At 39.2% G+C, this 17,306-nt stretch overlaps 1 protein-coding gene and 1 pseudogene across 3 annotated transcripts in view; one reads left to right on the top strand and one right to left on the bottom strand.

Annotated features, from left to right (window-relative positions):
* The window catches only part of apoba (apolipoprotein Ba), a 35,441-nt gene extending 28,208 nt beyond the window's left edge, over positions 1–7,233 (bottom strand). Inside the window, exons 1-4 of one of the 3 annotated variants that reach the window (XM_023397836.2) lie at positions 7,076–7,233; positions 5,851–5,892; positions 5,090–5,202; positions 4,840–4,985 (exon numbers count right to left, since the gene is read on the bottom strand). In XM_023397836.2, coding sequence (XP_023253604.1) covers positions 4,840–4,985; positions 5,090–5,202; positions 5,851–5,892; positions 7,076–7,133 — 359 coding nt within the window. In that variant the 5' untranslated portion in view covers positions 7,134–7,233. Of the gene's footprint in view, positions 1–4,839; positions 4,986–5,089; positions 5,203–5,850; positions 5,909–7,075 lie in introns of all 3 variants that reach the window. The other 2 variants (XM_087171663.1, XM_087171662.1) reach the window with 2 other exon arrangements.
* LOC147817129 (uncharacterized) lies at positions 858–2,130 on the top strand (annotated as a pseudogene).
* Positions 7,234–17,306: the final 10,073 nt, after the last annotated feature.

Raw genomic sequence — 17,306 nt, 5'->3', positions numbered from 1 at the left:
TCTGATTAGAAAAAGAATTTGCACTTGGCTTATATGTAAATCTTGGATGTTGGTGAATCTTGCGTGTGGACTTGCTGTTGTAGATATCTACCCATAGTACTTTCTTTGGCTCTTTTGAGGGTGGTAACTTCATTCATCTGTTTTTGTTGGCTGTGGCTTAGAAAAATTAAATAAATAAATAAATTAGAGAAAATATATAAAATATCACAATGTCAAAAATTCCAAAAGTCATTACTCCCGTTGAGGCTGTTCAGAAGAACAATCCTCTAATTAAAGGTGTAGCAGAGATGTCTAAAAAATGGTCTAAGTACTGGTCAATTGATCAACCATGGCCAGTGGTAGGGACCTTTAATCCAGACTTGATCAAAACAATGCAGGTGCTCGTGTCTACATATCATGTAACAGGGCAGAAAGGGAAAAAGGGGGAGAAAGGTAAACAAAAGAAACAAATGGAACTTGCCATGCTCCAGTTGTTTGAACAAGAGGGACAGAAATGGGGGAGGCTATGAAGGAACAGGGAGAAAAAGTTGAAGAGAAAACGGAAAAGTTGTGGGCAGAAATTGATTGGCCTTTTTCACATACAGCTCCAATACAAAAGCCCCCACCTTATGAGAAGGAGGTGGAGCTTAGGGAGTTTTATTCTCAGCTTCCACTAATGAGTCAGGAAGGTAGGTATAGTATTAGAGATGATGACGATCAAGTGATAGAAGGAGGACAGGCAGAGACAACGATCAAGATGTACCCAATGACTAAGAGTAAAAAGAAAACGTTACATGTTGGCTCTAAGGGAAAGTTAAGATCTAAGGGAAAGGATTCAGATGAAGATCTGAGTGACTTTGAAAAAGCTATAGGAGGATATGGCCAGACAGTCAGGCGACTCCTGGCTAGAGCAGTTAAAAAGGGAGCCAAAGAGGGTGAAAAAAAGCAGGTTAGAGAGGGAAAGAAGAAGCAGGTTAAAGATGATAGTAGTATGATATTAATGTAGACATTCAACGATGTCTTACAAAACTGGATGCATGCCCTTCACCATATAGTAAACAAAAATTAGAAGAGCAACTACAGCAGCTGGAAATAAAAAAGAAAGAGCTGAAGAAAAAAAGATTCAAAGAAATCAGAAAAGGAAGTAGAAGGCTATTTTCTGCGTTCAAAAACAAAACATAAATCTGATAAAATGCTTCCAGTGATAATCCGTGGCCAGAATTTTGAATATAAACCTTGGCAGAACACGGATATGACGGACACCCTTGAGAAATTACCTATTCTCCAAAACGGAGCACATCCGTGGATCTCAAAGTTAGAAGAAATTATGTTGGGGACACAACTTGCCATGGGAGACATTAAGAGACTCCTAGCAAACATCTTAGGGGTACCAGCTATGGAGGAAATCCTCCAGAGAGCAGGACTCAACCGATTTGTGGCGACCTCTGTAAATGACTCTGAGCTGTTTGCAGCAAATAGAGGTCGAATGTGGAGGTCTTTAAGAGACACCTTTCACACAAATGTGCACCCTGACAATGTCCTCATTGAACCACTGTGACAAGATGGAAATCCAAGAGCTTATGTTTCAAGGGCTCTTCAAACATGGAGAAATATTACAGGTAATGATCCAGATGAACGTCAAATGGAACAATCAATTCTGCGAAGTAAAATACAGAAGGGGCTACCCCTCCCAGTGTGGAGCAAGCTGGCAGAAGAAGTTGGTCTTGGGAGTATGACAAAGGGGGTTTACACTGGCCATATAGCTCATCAAGTTGAGCTATATAGAAAAAAGGAACATGACCCTCAGAAAACTTAACCAAATTCAACTGATAGATAACAAAAAGAAAGAGAAGAAACAAGCTCTACTCATACAGAATCAGATTGAACCAAATCAATTTGCACCACAACCACAGCCACAAATACAGCCACAGCTACAGCCGAATCAATTTCAAATACAGCAGCCTTGTTCAGTAGTTCCTGTTGCATTCAACCCACAGCCAGTTTATGGACAACAGCAAGCATGGAGAGGAAGGGGAAGAGGAAATTTTGGAAGGACGAGGAAATTTTAATCCAAACTTCCAACAAAATTTAGAAGTATGTTATAACTGTGGGCAGCCTGGCCATTTTGCTAAGGAATGTAATAGACTGTGAGGAAATCTGAGAGGGAACCCGAGAGGAGGATTCAGTGGTCAGCCAATGATGGCTTGGGGACCGGCAAACCCTTTTAGGGGTCTGGAGCTGGGATTCTAGGGGTGCCCAGAAAACCTGAAAGTGGGGTGTCAGCTGGTAGTATCAGGGCCGGAGCAAGATTCAAAAATAGTAGTGAAAGTGAATGATAGACCATTGGAAGTGATGGTAGATAGCGGAGCAGCTTTCACTTGTATTAAGCCTGAAGATGCTATGCACCTCCCCATGTCTGGTCAATTAATATGGACAATCGGGTTTGAGGGAATAAAACAGCTGATACCTCTTACAGAACCAATTGAGCTCCGTTACAAAAATCAAAAAACTACAATGCTTATACTTGTATCAGAGCACACACCAATTGCACTCTTGGGAAGAGATGCTTTATGTAAATTAAATTGTACAATAAAGTGTACATCAGACGGTTGTTTGATAGAAACGCCAAATGATACTGCTCGGCAGTTATTGATGACAACAGAAGTTGAAGCCTCTTCAGTGTTTTGGACTGGAAAAATTAGTGCTGAATTTTTAGAACCTGTCAAGTTGTGGGAGAAGTTCATTGTGGCAAACATGCCTGATGCAAAGCTTCCAGAAAATCCGCTGCATTGTACATTGAAATATTTTAAGAATGCCACCCAATCAAATTCTGCAGATTGGTTGAATCATCAACCAAAGAAAGTTGAACTCACTTCAGGTTGCATAATCCTGGGGCCACAAGGAGCAGCCATGATGGTTGACATGAATGATTATGTGAGTAGAGAACATGCCATCAGAGAGAGTGTGCCGCATGTGACTTTGTATGTGTCTGAGGAATTTGAGCAGAAGCATATAGGAGAAATGATGGTGGAAGCAGGGGAAGCTGAGTTTGTGCCAATAGATGAAAATCTATCTATTTGGAGGAGTGAAGATCAGCGATTTCTTAAAATTATGATTTCTGCTCAAGGATATGGGCAACCTTAGGCTGTTCGAATGACACGTGAGGTTATTTGTAATGCTAAAATGGACACAGGAAGGCCTTTTGGCCTTTGAAACGGTTAAACAAAGATTACAGGAGGCTCCAGCACTAGCACTTCCAGATTATTCTAAGAACTTTCTGCTGTATGTGTCTACCTTGACTGGAGGTAAATATGCATGCGCAGTTCTTTTTCAGCCAACAGGTACAGGAATGAGTCCTCAACCCCTTTCATACTACTCCACTGCCTATTCTGAAGTTGAGCTAGGACTGCCCCTGTGCTACAGAGCAATGGTTTGAATTTCTCTGATGTATGATAAAGCATCATCTGTTACGATGAGATACCCAGTAACAATTCTTACTCACCACAGCCTCAGAAATCTTGAAAACTATGGCAAGTATACGTTAACGATGCCGAGGCTTAGGGATTATCATAGGCTATTAGAGCAGGAAGATGTTACGGTGGCAAGATGTGTTACAGTAAACCTGGCTGAAAATTTGCCAACTGCAGAGGATGGAGAACCACATGATTGTATTAAGGAAGCAGAAAAATACTCAAGGCTGAGGTCAGATTTGCTGAGGGTCCTGGATCATCGTCTCTCTTGTTCCCCATGCCGTCATTGTGTGTTCAGTATACAGTATGCTAAATGTTCAATGGCATTCATTATCATTAAAATAAAATCTTAAAAAATTGTAAATCAATTTCATATTAAAAATGCTCAAAAAACAGATCAAACTAAATATTTTTGTCCAATTATGAATTTTTGTTTTGAATTGAAAGTGATTTTAAGCTCTAAAGCTTTTAACTGAAACACTGTCAACACGAATTTTCTGTGATATTAACAATTGTAGGTTTAATGCCATCTTACTATTCAGAACATTATCTTCATTGTTTGTTGTTGTTGTCATTTGTATAAATGAATGATTTCAAGCCCCGAGCAAGTCCTGTAGAAGTCTTATTACTCCTCCATGAAGTCCACTAGCATAGCATTTATGAACGCCCAGCGCCACATCCAGAACATTGTTTGCTCGATCTCATAGCCCAGAGGCACGATGGGAGTGACATGGAAGTAACCAGGAAGCCTGAAACTTTTTCAGTCTATGCGCCGAGCGAGCAATTTCTATAGAAATGAACGGGCACCATTTTTGGATCCAGTATCCAGTTCTTATAATACATCCATGGTCCCCACACACACAACCCAAACACACACACACACACACACACACACACACACACACACCTGTATATACTTTAGATTGGATATCTTGTGTTTTACTTTGTTACATTGTAAATAAATGTCTTTAAGTATAACTACTATTGGGTTTAATGTTGCACAAGTGTGAACATTGCCAGCTTCTACTCAGTAGAACTTTGATCCTTCAACTTTTACTTACTGTTGATTTGTACATTTTGGCTATAGTTATCAATTTAAGTATTTATTAGAGTTCCAGATTAATATTAATAATTTGAGCCTGAATCAATATTGGCTATTCTGCCCCTGAAGACTTTAATTAATTTGACGTTATCATTTGATATCAATATTTTTAATATTAATATCTTCCTCATTTATGACAATAAATTGATAAACAACCGAAGGTCCAACATATTTTCACTATAACAATCAACAACCAACAGTACAAACATCTGTTCCTGCTGTTCCCTTATTTACATCTTAACTTACAAAAGTATGTATCAGATCATGTAAAGAATGTTTTGCACTAACTTTTCCATGGCGGACTGGAAGGCATGAGAGCTGGGGGAATGCCTGTAGATCGGCTGGTCTTCGGGATCCATGATGGACACCTCACTGAGAACACAGTCCCTGGTATGCATGATGAATCTGCATGTTTGGGGAATTTCGATCTCTACCTACAGATATGTGACAGAGACACAGGGTTAATGGAGAGGGAGCTCAAATAAGAACATTCTGTTATCAAGTGAACTTCGTCAGTGGACACATAACAGTCATGTACCTGACAAGAAACTTTGGGGCCATTCCCCAGGTTGGCAGTGCCCACCATACCATTTCTGGTTTCTGTGGTATACTGGTACACATACTTCTTATAGGCCTTGAATTTGGATGCCACTGCAAGAAGAAAATTATAACATGGTTATATTGACTCTCTCTATAAACAGAGCAAAACCTTTTCTCTGACCCATGATGGATTATACAAGCTTCCTGACTCTAAGATCTTTGTCACTTTCGTACAATTCTCTAAATGCTGATTAAATCATTTCAAGCTAACTGCCCTTAAAGGTGAGGTCATATTACTGTAAACCTTTAGGAATGCTCTGTTCCACATCATCACTTTGGCAGCAGACCTTTGGACCCAGTTGCAGCTAAATCATGTTCTCATCAGTGAACAGCAGCTATTGTACTTAATCATAAACAAGCAAGAGTTCATCAGCTTCTGCTGCAATCTCCAGAAAACAGGTACTGTGTTCATCAGTTTAGCACAGCCACCATCGATCTGTGACAGGTCAATGTATCTGTTTGCAACAACGTATCTTTACCCTCTTCTATCTATCCTATGTACACACACACTCAGCTTTTACCAAGTACACACAGTGTCAAAACCCTTGTTGTAACTCACAAAGTCCAGATTTTATTTATCATTTTATATTTGGAAACAAAAAAAAAAAAGAAAGAAAAAAAAACAGACTACTAATAGACTACTAATAAAAAAACCTGATTTTGAGTTGTTGGGTTTTGTTAAATAAGACATCAACTTACACAGACATGCTGAAGTTTGTTCATTAGTGTCAGTGCCATCCTCTGAAAAACAAAAAGACTGGAAGATCATATATATATAAGGTCAATATAAATTATTTATTAAAAAGCAAAAAACTATGTGATTGCCTTTAGAAGTTTTGAGTGTTCCTGCTATGGCATTATAATTACATTACTTTCCCCTTTATTTTCTATTTTTTCCCCCAGTGTCTTTTGCTGTTATTCTTTGCTGTTTGTCTCTTACTGAATGAATGCTGATGGACAGTTTTATAACACATTTAATGGAAATATGATTGCTAAACTGAAAACTGAGCAATACCTGAGTCATTATAATGTGGCATGCTGTTCTATAAAATACATTTGCACAAATATCTATAAATGTTCACACACAATGTATGCTCTGTACACACAAACTTTGACATTTAATATTTTCTTTTTTATATTGTTGACTCGATTCAAAAATTGAGTCAAACATATTTGTAATGAACTTAAAACATCCAGTAAATATAGACATAACTAATATCTGATCATTTCCTCTGACAAATTTTGACTCATCAGAGAAGGAAAAGAAGTTATTATTTTTATCATTAATGATGGCTCTGTTATATTTACTTGCCCCTGTAAGCCATGTTAGTGAGCCAAAATGCAGAACTGCAAAACCCTAGAACTATCACACCTTTTAAAAATGGAAGATGTTTTTTTTCAAACCAAAATAGTTCAGAATACTAATGGAACAGTATACGTGTGTAATTAGTTAAACTACAAAGGCACTTAGAGAGCACAGATCTCCACCATGGCCAATGTCAAATGACCAGACTCATTCAAGATTCAAAATCATAGTAAATGATCTGGATCTGACCCCAAATTGAATGGGGCCTTCCCTGGCCCATGCCCCATCCTTCCACCAAGTTTGGTGCAAATCAGTAGACATTTTGCATAACGTTGCTGACAAATAAACAAACCAATAAACACACAGAGGTGAAAATATTCCATTTTCATTCAGGCTCCTGGTATTATTCATACTGGCTCATTTTCACACTGTCATGGCTCACTAGCAGAACAGCATGCGACAGAGTTATGCTTATTGTTATCAGTAACACACTTATTATATATATATATATATATATATATATATATATATACTCTAAATGACAAACAATTTAAAAAAAATGCTTTTAAGACTCAAATTTTATCCTAATACTTTGAATCAAAATGGATTCCTACTTACGAGCCAATGTGTAGCTGCTCAGCAGCAGTAACAGACACAGCTTCCTATAACCCATCATGGGCCATAAAAAATAGTTTTCTCTTTTCTTTAGCACTCTCAGTCTTGACTAATACAAAAACACCTTAAACCAAATCTTTTATAAAGGCCCTCCCTGTCCCTCAGGGAGGGACAAGGAGGCCCTGCTGAGTACCTGAGGTACACAAACACAGAAAAGCCTGGGAGGTTGTCCCAAAGTTCAAATTCTGATTGGAGGGCAGAAAGAGAACTAATCAATACCATAAAAGGCAGCACAGCTTTCCTTAGGGTCTGTATTAGGTTCACATCTCATATTAAGACCAAATAGTACAAGAAAGAAGGAATAATTTAAAACATTGCACTTTTTATAGTGATCTTAAACTTGCACATCATAAGTATGGTATTATCACATTAATAAATTCACATACTGGGGTTCTTTTGTGTACTTTAGTTTTACATTAACAGAAACAACAAAAGGGCAGCCTCATGACCTACATTCAAAACACAGGAGTGGAAATTGATTAGAAGTCATCTGCCTGAACAACGATAGTTGTATGTTATGTTATGCTTGTTTTCCTCTTGAATGACAAACATATACATGCATAGTTAATAAACAATAGGAACGCATGTTCTTATTCTGTCTTTGAATGCAACTAGAGCTAATTGTTTGAGTTATGCGCTTTTAGTCATTGCAAAACAAACAAATATTTGCTCCTCTTCCCATTCACTTCTATTAAAGCCTAAACGATAAACATACACAAGCATATGTTCCCTGTTTCAGTGCAATCTCCATCCAGCTCTGGCAGAATTGCAGGTCAGAGTTCATCCTTTTGTTCTGAGCAAATGTGTTCAGTCAGCCAATAGTAACCTGGCTGTTTGATGTTTGGAAATTAAGATATTATTCCATCATTTTTCCACATCATTTACAGGACATTATCACACACCCGAGTACAAACTGTAGCATCACTCTTATACATTGTTAAAGTTGTAGTTGCTCTGATGAATATCTTATTTTTTACATGATATCACAAATGTGACATCACATCCTTTTTTTCGGCAGAGTGCAAGGCAAATGAATTGCATGGAAATGTAAGGTAAGAAAATTCATATTCATATTCATATTTTAATATCTAATTATCTGTGCAAGTGGAAATTCAGGCTTTCTCACAAACCTCTATAATTCACGGAGGAAATTTTTATATGGAAAGCAAAGATAGAGTCCAAACAACCATGCAGTTGGGCAAATGCTGAGAGGTGGACTAAGCCATGCACGCTATATACTAACACATCTTTGCCATAAAGCTCTCCAAAATGACTGAAAAATGTTTTGAGCAGTGTGTTTGCATAATTACAGGACAAAGAGCGCAACTGCGGCCTAACAAGTATGGACATACGGCTATAAAATAACATATTTGTTATCTACCTTAGAATCCAAATATGGTGCCAGAGCTACAGAACCCCTGTACAAGAGTAACTGTCCTAGTTCAGTTGCTTTCCATTGGTCTAGTTCTCTCACAGACCTTGGCTTCCTTGAAAACTCCACTGGTATATATGTGTGTGTCAGGTTTACACCACCTAAGACATTTAATACTGAAACACAGAAGAGAAAGACAAGGGCGTTATTTCTTACTCGCGAGGAGAACGGACAGAGATTTGCTCAGTTACAATCTCCAAACCCGCTCTGAGCAAACTCCACCGTCTCCTCTCTTTTTATTATCACACAAAGAATTCCAAACACTCCTCCAGCAGCAAGACATTGTTTATCTCAAAGGCCTGAAGGTCATACCAGTGTAACATAAAGTATGTCAAAGGTAATACAACGAATAACATAATACAATGAGTGATCATAATCAATGAACATAATGAATTAATATGATGTGTGAATATGATATGGGGTTGATTGTGATACATGGTATAAATGTTTATTTCATGGTATAGAAGTAGAACAGACTGATCCCAGTCTGTTCTGTACAACGCTCGTGTCCGCCTGTGGTCCTCTCCATCACCTGCATCCTGTAAGACACTTCATTCTGAAAACAACTACATATATAGTTAGGGTAGTAAAACATGTTAAAGACACGTTTACGTTACACACATACTAACTTCAATAAATCAGAGCAAGTTCATGTTAAGGGCAAGGTACAGACTAACCACATATATGATCTAAACAGCAAGGCAGAAAAGTTCATTTATCAAATATGAGATAACTATATATATATACAATTATTCCAACAGTGTGCATCTGAATTAGACTTTGAGAAATCATCTCAAGATTGGAGGACAAGCAAAATTTCAAAGGGCCCCTCAAGTCACATATTTAACAGTCTACAAGTGACACCTAAACATGCAAGGTACATGTAATCTAGAAGAAATCTAGTTACCACGCCCCATCTAAACCAGAAAATCCATGTCATCCATCATCGTGATGGTCCTCATCACCTCCACAGCTGTTTTAATTCATGGGTAAAGTCTCTCAAAAATTCATCAGGGGCATTTGGTTTTTTTGTACCACAAAAAAAGCCAGTAACAACAGATTCTTTCATTGGGACACATAGCAAAAGTCCTAAAATCGGCCATAACTGTACATTTGTGCTCTTGAACAATGTCAAGCCATCAATATTTATCTGTAATCTAAAAGTAAAGCAATCTGCAACATTCTCGATTAGTTGGGTCAGGGTTTTTGCTGTCTGGATATCTCTGAATGATACGAACCACCATATTTTTTGTTGGATTTTATATTCAGTGTTTGTTTTAAGGATGGTTTGAGCATCCTTGGGCAGTTCTGGGTGGTAGACGCTTAACAAACTAAGGAGGGCTGTGAGGGCTACTAATGAAATAATGAACTTTACAGACCAGTTGGCTCGGCTTTCAACAAGGCTGATTGGCTGATCAACAAACTCAGACTCCGATGCAGAGTCAGACTCAGAAACATTTGGTCTTTCAGCCACTCTTCCACTGTCATCTGTGCAAAGGGCATCTAAATGGTGAGCTGTCTGAGAGAGTCTGCAGTCATTGCGGCTTTCTATGTCATTGGTAGTGGAATGTATGTCATCTTTGTTTGTTTGCTCTGAGTTTAACAGAAAACTTTCTGCAATATCATTCAGTTGTTTTTCTAGAGCAATGCAAGCTCTCCGTCTCACTCCAGAACTTGTTAACAGAGGTTCGCTCCTTTTCATGGTCTCTAAAAAAAATTACTCACACATACACAAAAAAAAAGCTTACAGTGCTTCATATAGATTTTAAATGAGCAGAATAATGTGAAAAAAAATCACTGTGAAGTGTGAAGTAAAAAGTTTTGGTAAAGTACCTGCATATTCCACTAAGTTACAAAATAAAAATAAAAACTAGAAATGTCATGACATTTACCACCACTTTGTTAGGGCTGCTCAATTACTGATTAAACTGAGTCACCTTCTCTTAAAATGAAAATTGAGGTGACAATTCTCTCTCGATTCTTGAACAATTTATTCACTTTTGTTTGTTATCTATTATAATTTCACTGCATATCTTCCTTATAACAGATGCCATCTACCTGAAGGAGCAGAGCCGGCTCTTTTTCCTCAGGAAGCTCAGGTCCTTTGAAATCTGCAGTAAAATGCTGCACATGTTTTATCAGTCAGTGGTGACCAGTGTACTCTTTAATACTGCAGTCTGCTGGGGCAGCAGCATGTCAGAAATGAACACAAAGACACTGGACAAGCTGGTCAAAAAGGCTGGGTCTGTGCTTGGCAGGACTCAGAACTCACTCAGGACAATTGTGGAGAGACACATGCAATGTAAGATGGAGGCTATCTTGGACAATAACAACAATCCTCTCCACAACATTCTGGCAGGACAGAGCAGCTACAGGTGAAGCAAACGTCTCATCTCACTGCGCTGCAGAACAGAGAGGTTCAGGAGATACTTTGTTCCCACTCCGTACAGGCTATACAACACCTCAGCCAAAGGAAGTGGACTAATCTAATTATTATTGTTTATTTATAATCAACTGTTATTATTATTATTATTATTATTACTATTATTATCAACAATGAGCTAATGGACACATGAATTTCCCTTAGGAGATAAATAAAGTATCTATCTATCACCCCTGACCAGGTACCTTTTTGGGGGTCAATCAGTTACCCTGGAACTAAATTTAATCCCTGGTTCCTGCAGCCAAAACATGCATAATTCCTCAAAAGGTTCCTGTTTCCTGCTGTAGTATTAACACCATAATTTAGAATTTGCTCTCGTTGAAAGGGGGCACCAATACTCTGGGTGGACAACAATGAATTACTTCATTGATAAATTTATCAATCTCATATCAGAAGCCATGACTTCTCGATTCAACGGATCGTCAGTCTCTAGAAAATAACATGGCAACAACTGGGTGTAAATAAAGAAGTGTGTAGCGTACATACGTGGCCTGGCATCAGTCACAAGCCATTAAGGAAGTTCATTATAAGGACATGCAGAGTACTGACCCACAATTGACACTTTGCGACTCTTCCCACCATCAAACTATCAAATTGATACGAAACAGAGACCATGGACCCTTATCTCACAAACAGACCATGCTTTCAGCATGTCCAAACGACACAGAACCAGACCAAAGGTCAAAGGGTCAGCTCCAGAGGATCAACCAATGGACACCAGACAACTGGAGAATATAGGCAAAATCTCCAGTTTGTAACAATAAGACTTTGTCTTAAGATATTTGATTGTTTCTTGTATAGGACAAGTAACAACAAAAGGACTGATTAACACTAAGGTGTGAATCCTGGCCTGTCTGTGCCATGCATGAACACACACACACACACACACACACACACGCACACACACCCCAACCTCCCTTCCTCTGTCCCTCTCTAGATAAGAGTCATAAACTACAACCCACATTCCAATCCTGGGTAGTGACCAGCAGAACTCTCTTCACAGACACAGATCTGTGGAAGAATGTAAAATTAAATATCTAACTGTTCTCTAACTCATGAGATGTTCCTATGTAATAGTTCAACCCCAAACTTCTATCCCATAGAATGTTGGAAATGTAACATGTAGATTTTAATACAATGTTCTTCATGTGACCATACTGTCAGCATCCTTCACACAAGGTAACACACTACATGACATCCAGAATGTCCATATTATTATTATTATTACAGTCGAAGAACTGCTGTGTAATCCATATGGATAGACCATTAGTTTTGGGAAATGTTTATATTGTTTTTTGATCAATTAACCACTTGTATCATAATTAATTCCAGGTTTGAAGGATGTAATATGAAATCAACACTCCTATTACTCCTCTCGGCTATTATTAGTGCAAGTAGTTTTATGTTATTTCATTTTGTGGTCATGGTGGAAGAAGGATGTGCAAGTTTATAAGTAAACTCTAGATTTAAATTATTCTAAAGTTCAGTGGAAAATTACTCTCTTCTCCAAGTGGAAACACAGGAGAAGATGGGTGGTGCCCATGAAACATGCGGCAGCCCCCAGGGGATTAAACAGTCGTGAACAATTCACACATTGCCTAAGTCAGGTCAGATGGTCAGAAGCCCCGAAAATCAGTTCAGAGTTCACAGTCCAGAAGAGAAAGAAAAGTCAGAGAAACCCAGATGACAAGAAGATGCAAGAAGCGAGAAACGATGCAGAAACTAGAAGCTGAGATCTTTGCTCAAAGCTCAGAGTCCCGGCTCAAAGCCCGGCTCTGTAGCCATGTAAACTCTTAGCTCTAAGCGGCTCGCCACAAACTCTCTTAGTCATTTTTGCACTTTTCGCGTCTTTTATTTTTCTTCGCCACAAGCTGCAAGTAACATGATTTTTGTCTACATGCGCGATCTTTTATTTTTATAAGCCAAGTCAAGACCAACTGAACCAAAGCAACAGAAGTGCCTCAGAGTAATTTTGTAACTTTTAATCATCATCAAGTTTTCCATTTTGAAGATTTTGACAACTTTAGAGTCATCTGGTCAATGCAGTCAAGTTGCTTGCAGGCAAGTTATCCAACCAAAGTGAAGAGCATTAGAGTTTATTCCGCATCAACCCGCAAGAGACACCAGCAGAGACACATCTGCACGACCGCCTGCAGAGAAGCCGACCAGAAATCAAGAGTGCCCAAAATAGAAAGTCTCCTGGCAGAATCCCTCATCGTGATAATGGGACACGGCCTCCAGGAGAATCCACCTAGATCCTGCGTCTCCAGGGTTACCACGGCAACCACAGCCACCTGGGTTCCAACCGAGGGTCTCCAGCTACAGCACAACTCACAGTAGGCCGGTCTTAACACTCTGCTCATGACTGGGTTGATGTCGAAATATAGCAATATTTAATCATCAAACCTAATTCGTAGATGTAGTATCATTAGCTGTATAGCCATAGTGTATAGCCATAACATATTCTCTCCCACCATTGCCAACTCATCACACTGCTCATTTCATTATTATTTTCATCTTTATGATTATTGCACCTTGCATTTACTCTGTAGATAGTACTTTAGTTAAATAAACTCCTTTATTTACACCCAGTTGTTGTCCTGTTGTATTCTTTTGACGTAGAGACTGGAGATCCATTGAATTGAGAAGTCATGGCTTCCGATATGAGATTGATAAATTTGGCAATGAAGTAATTCATTGTTGTCCTCCTAGAGGACTGGTGCCCCATTTCAACAAGAGTAAATCCTAAAATATGGCTTAACGCTACAAGTGTATTAACTAAACTACTATTTACAGAGTAAATGCAAGGTATAATAATCATAAAATGAAAATAATAGAGGACTTTCAGAGGACTTTCTGTCTCGGGCACTCTTGATTTCTGGTAGCTTTCTCTGCAGGCAGTCGTGGTTAGATGTGTTATCTGCTGGTGTCTCTTGCGGGTTGATGCTAAATAAATTCTAAGGCACTTCACTTTGGCTGGATAACATTAGAGGAGACTGGCGTTGATCAGATGACTCTACTGACTTTACTCAACTGTCAAAAATCTTCAAAAAGGAAAACTTGATAATAATTAAAAGTTACAAAATTACTCTGAGGCACTTCTGTTGTTTTGCTTCAGTAGGTCTTGACTTGGCTTATAAAGTTAAATTATTGCACATGTAGACAAAAAGGGAGACCTGTCAAGACACCATTACAGTAGTCAAGTCTACTGAAGATAAATGCATGGACAAGTTTTTCCAAATCCTGCTGGGACATAAGTCCTATAATTCTTGATATGTTCTTAAGGTGATAGTAGGCTGACTTTGTAATTGTCTTAATGCGGCTGTTGAAAGTCAGGTCTGAGTCCATGGTTACACCAAGATTTCTGGCTTGGTTTGTAGTTTTTAACATTATCGATTGGAGCTGAGTGCTGACATTGGCTCCAAAAACAATCACTTCAGTTTTGTCTTTGTTTAATTGAAGAAAATTCTGGCACATCCAATCATTGATTTGTTAAATGCAGTTACTCAGTGCTTGTATTGGACCATAGTCCCCTGGTGATATGGTTATGTAAATTTGTGTGTCATCTGCATAACTGTGGTACCATATTTTGTTGTTTTCCATAATCTGAGTTGGTGGGAGCATGAAGATATTGAACAGAAGAGGCCCCAGAATGGAGCCTTGGGGAACTCTGCATGTGATTTCTGTCTGCTCAAATGTGCAATTACCTAAGGACACAAAGAAATCCCTGTCCTTTAAGTAGGATTCAAACTGTAGAAGATCTGAGGCCATGCAGTTTGAAACAGTTTTGAAAAAGCCTGTAGGCAGAATATCAAGACAGCAAGAGGAGGATTTCAGATGTATAATGTCCTCCAGGTTTTTTGTGGATGCTCGGATGGAATTGTGTCATACTATTCAAATTGATCTTAACTGGACACAGGGACAAAACATATCCTGTACCAGATATGGAGGCACTGACTGCTTGTCTAATTTTCTGAATTTTTTCAGTCAAGAAGGAGGCAAATTCATTGCAGGCCCTGGTGGGTAGAAGTTCAGGGGCTACTGATACAGGAGGATTTGTGAGCCTGTTGACAGTACCAAAATAAGGCACATGCATTATTATTGTTTTTGGCAATGATATCAGAGAAAAAGGACTGCCTTGCATTTCTCAGTTCCAAATTATAAATGTGAAGTGTCTCTTTATAGATGTCATGATGAACCTGGATATTTGTTTTTCCCCACCTGCGTTCAGCTTTTCCACACTCTCTTTTTTCCATTCTGACCAGTGTGGCATTTCTCCATGGAGATCTTTTCTTATCAGACAACCTTCACCTTAGTGGGTGCAATGGCATCAATGACATTTGTAATTTTAGAACTGAAATTATCTATAAGCTCATTGACTGAGATCCAAGAGAGGTCCTTAGACTGAATCAGAAAGTAAAAGGCTACAGGGAAAGCTAACGCCCGCGCCTCAAACTCAGATTTTGGGTGACTGTGCTGTAGAAGATGTGCTATAAAAGATGTGCTGCTATGTGAAGACGAGAGGTTATCCAGATCTGTTCTCCAGTTGCACAATCGGTTGTTGGGGAGGTTTTTTGTCAGTTCTCCCTTTCACAGCTGTCCACGGCTGTGTCCTACTAAGAACATTGGTTGAAGAGAGGTGCTCTGCCTGGATGGTAATGCAGGCCAGCCAGTTGCATCACAAATCTCAGGGAGCTGGGCTCTGCCTGTTACACGTCCTCCCATTTCCCTGGGAAATGATTTACTCTTAGGCTTTGCTCCAAGATAATTCCAGGGAGGACTACCAGTTGTAGATTTATAATCCAGTTCACAGCTCTCGTGTGTCTTGGTAGTCTTGGTGGTGTTAATTAGCCATATGTTAGCATGCTCTTGTCCACTGTTTTGAGTCCATGGTAAGGTGGTGTCATTCCCACATAGTCCATTCACTTCCACGTTCACTTCTAACCAGTGAATCTTGGTTTCCAGCACTTCAATCTTCTGTTGAAGTCTGTGGTAGTCATCCATGGAGAATGGAGGCATCTTGCTGCTAATAACCTTTCCCTAAGTGCCACATTTCCAGTCACTGCAGTACAGGCTTGTGCTGCTGTTAGGCCTCACTCACGTAGTATTGTATATATACGATATGATATGTAATATCATAAAAATGTTGAAATATAGCAAATAGCCTACAATATCTACAAAAAATTAGTCCCAGTGATTTATAAGTACCCAGGAGCCGCTGCTCATACTTTATCTAAGAAGAAAAACAAGAATATCAGCAGAAAAAATGCAAACGGAGGCGGGAGCAAGCAGAAAAGTGTGTGCACTGAGATCAAGAGGAAGCCAGTCAGCCAGCGTTGAGTCCAGATCCATATATAACCAAACAGGACTCGCGCATTCGATTGATGAAGTATGCAGGACAACAGATAAAGTTCAACACGTCTAATTTATTAAAAGTATAGTCAAGCATATAAGTTTGAGATTGCTTACAGAGCTCTGGACCACCCTGCTCTCGTGTCGCGTGTCTAAGCAGCATGCAGTACTTTCTTGTTTCAGACATTCATTCTTATACACACATTCTCTGTGTAACAGGGTCACTCCGCCTCTTCTCTCCTCACACCACTCTGACCTGAACCTGCTATCTAAACATGTCATACTTGTACTTTCTTGTCTGTCCCTGTACGTCATTCTGCAATCTCAAACGGCAATCAGGGTCACAATGTTCAATGTTCACGTCACAATGTTCATAAACAATCATAATCATCAGTTTAAGGCTGATTTGCCTTTTAATACAGTGCATACAGTAGTAAACATAACATATCCCTTCAGTCCCCCTTTTGATCTCAGATCACTTCTGAGATCAATCAAAAAACACAGCTGAAAACACTTAATTCAAACTATCCGCCATGGGGGCGGCAACCTCCTCGTCCTCATCCTGTGGTGCTCCTAAGAGCAGCATCTGATAGGGCGGAGGCTGAGCAGCCTTCCCTTCAATTGTGGTGGTGATGAGTCTAATGCAAAGAGAATGGATACAGGGAACACAACAACAACCACACAAAACAAGCATACCAGTAGCAGCAATAATTGAGGAGACTACTGCGCCATTTGCCAAACCAACTGTCAAATATATCATTGAAAGGATAATTTATACCTGTTTGGGAGGCCATCTCGTCATTAAGAATTCAATACCTCCATAAGTGTTCAAGCATGTGTCGGGTGATGCTTTACCTTTTCTGTTGGAATATGATCTCTTTCGACGCACCTGTTCCTGGTCTCCGTGGTTTCCTGCACGTTCACATAAGAGCAAAGGTAACACAATA

Source organism: Seriola lalandi, unplaced genomic scaffold (genome assembly GCF_002814215.2).
Source record: "Seriola lalandi dorsalis isolate HSWRI2012SDOR001 ecotype SW California unplaced genomic scaffold, Sedor1 jcf7180002054939, whole genome shotgun sequence".
Taxonomy (NCBI): domain Eukaryota; kingdom Metazoa; phylum Chordata; class Actinopteri; order Carangiformes; family Carangidae; genus Seriola; species Seriola lalandi.
Note: the sequence above shows the minus strand (reverse complement) of the source record. Positions and strands in the feature narration are given on the sequence as shown.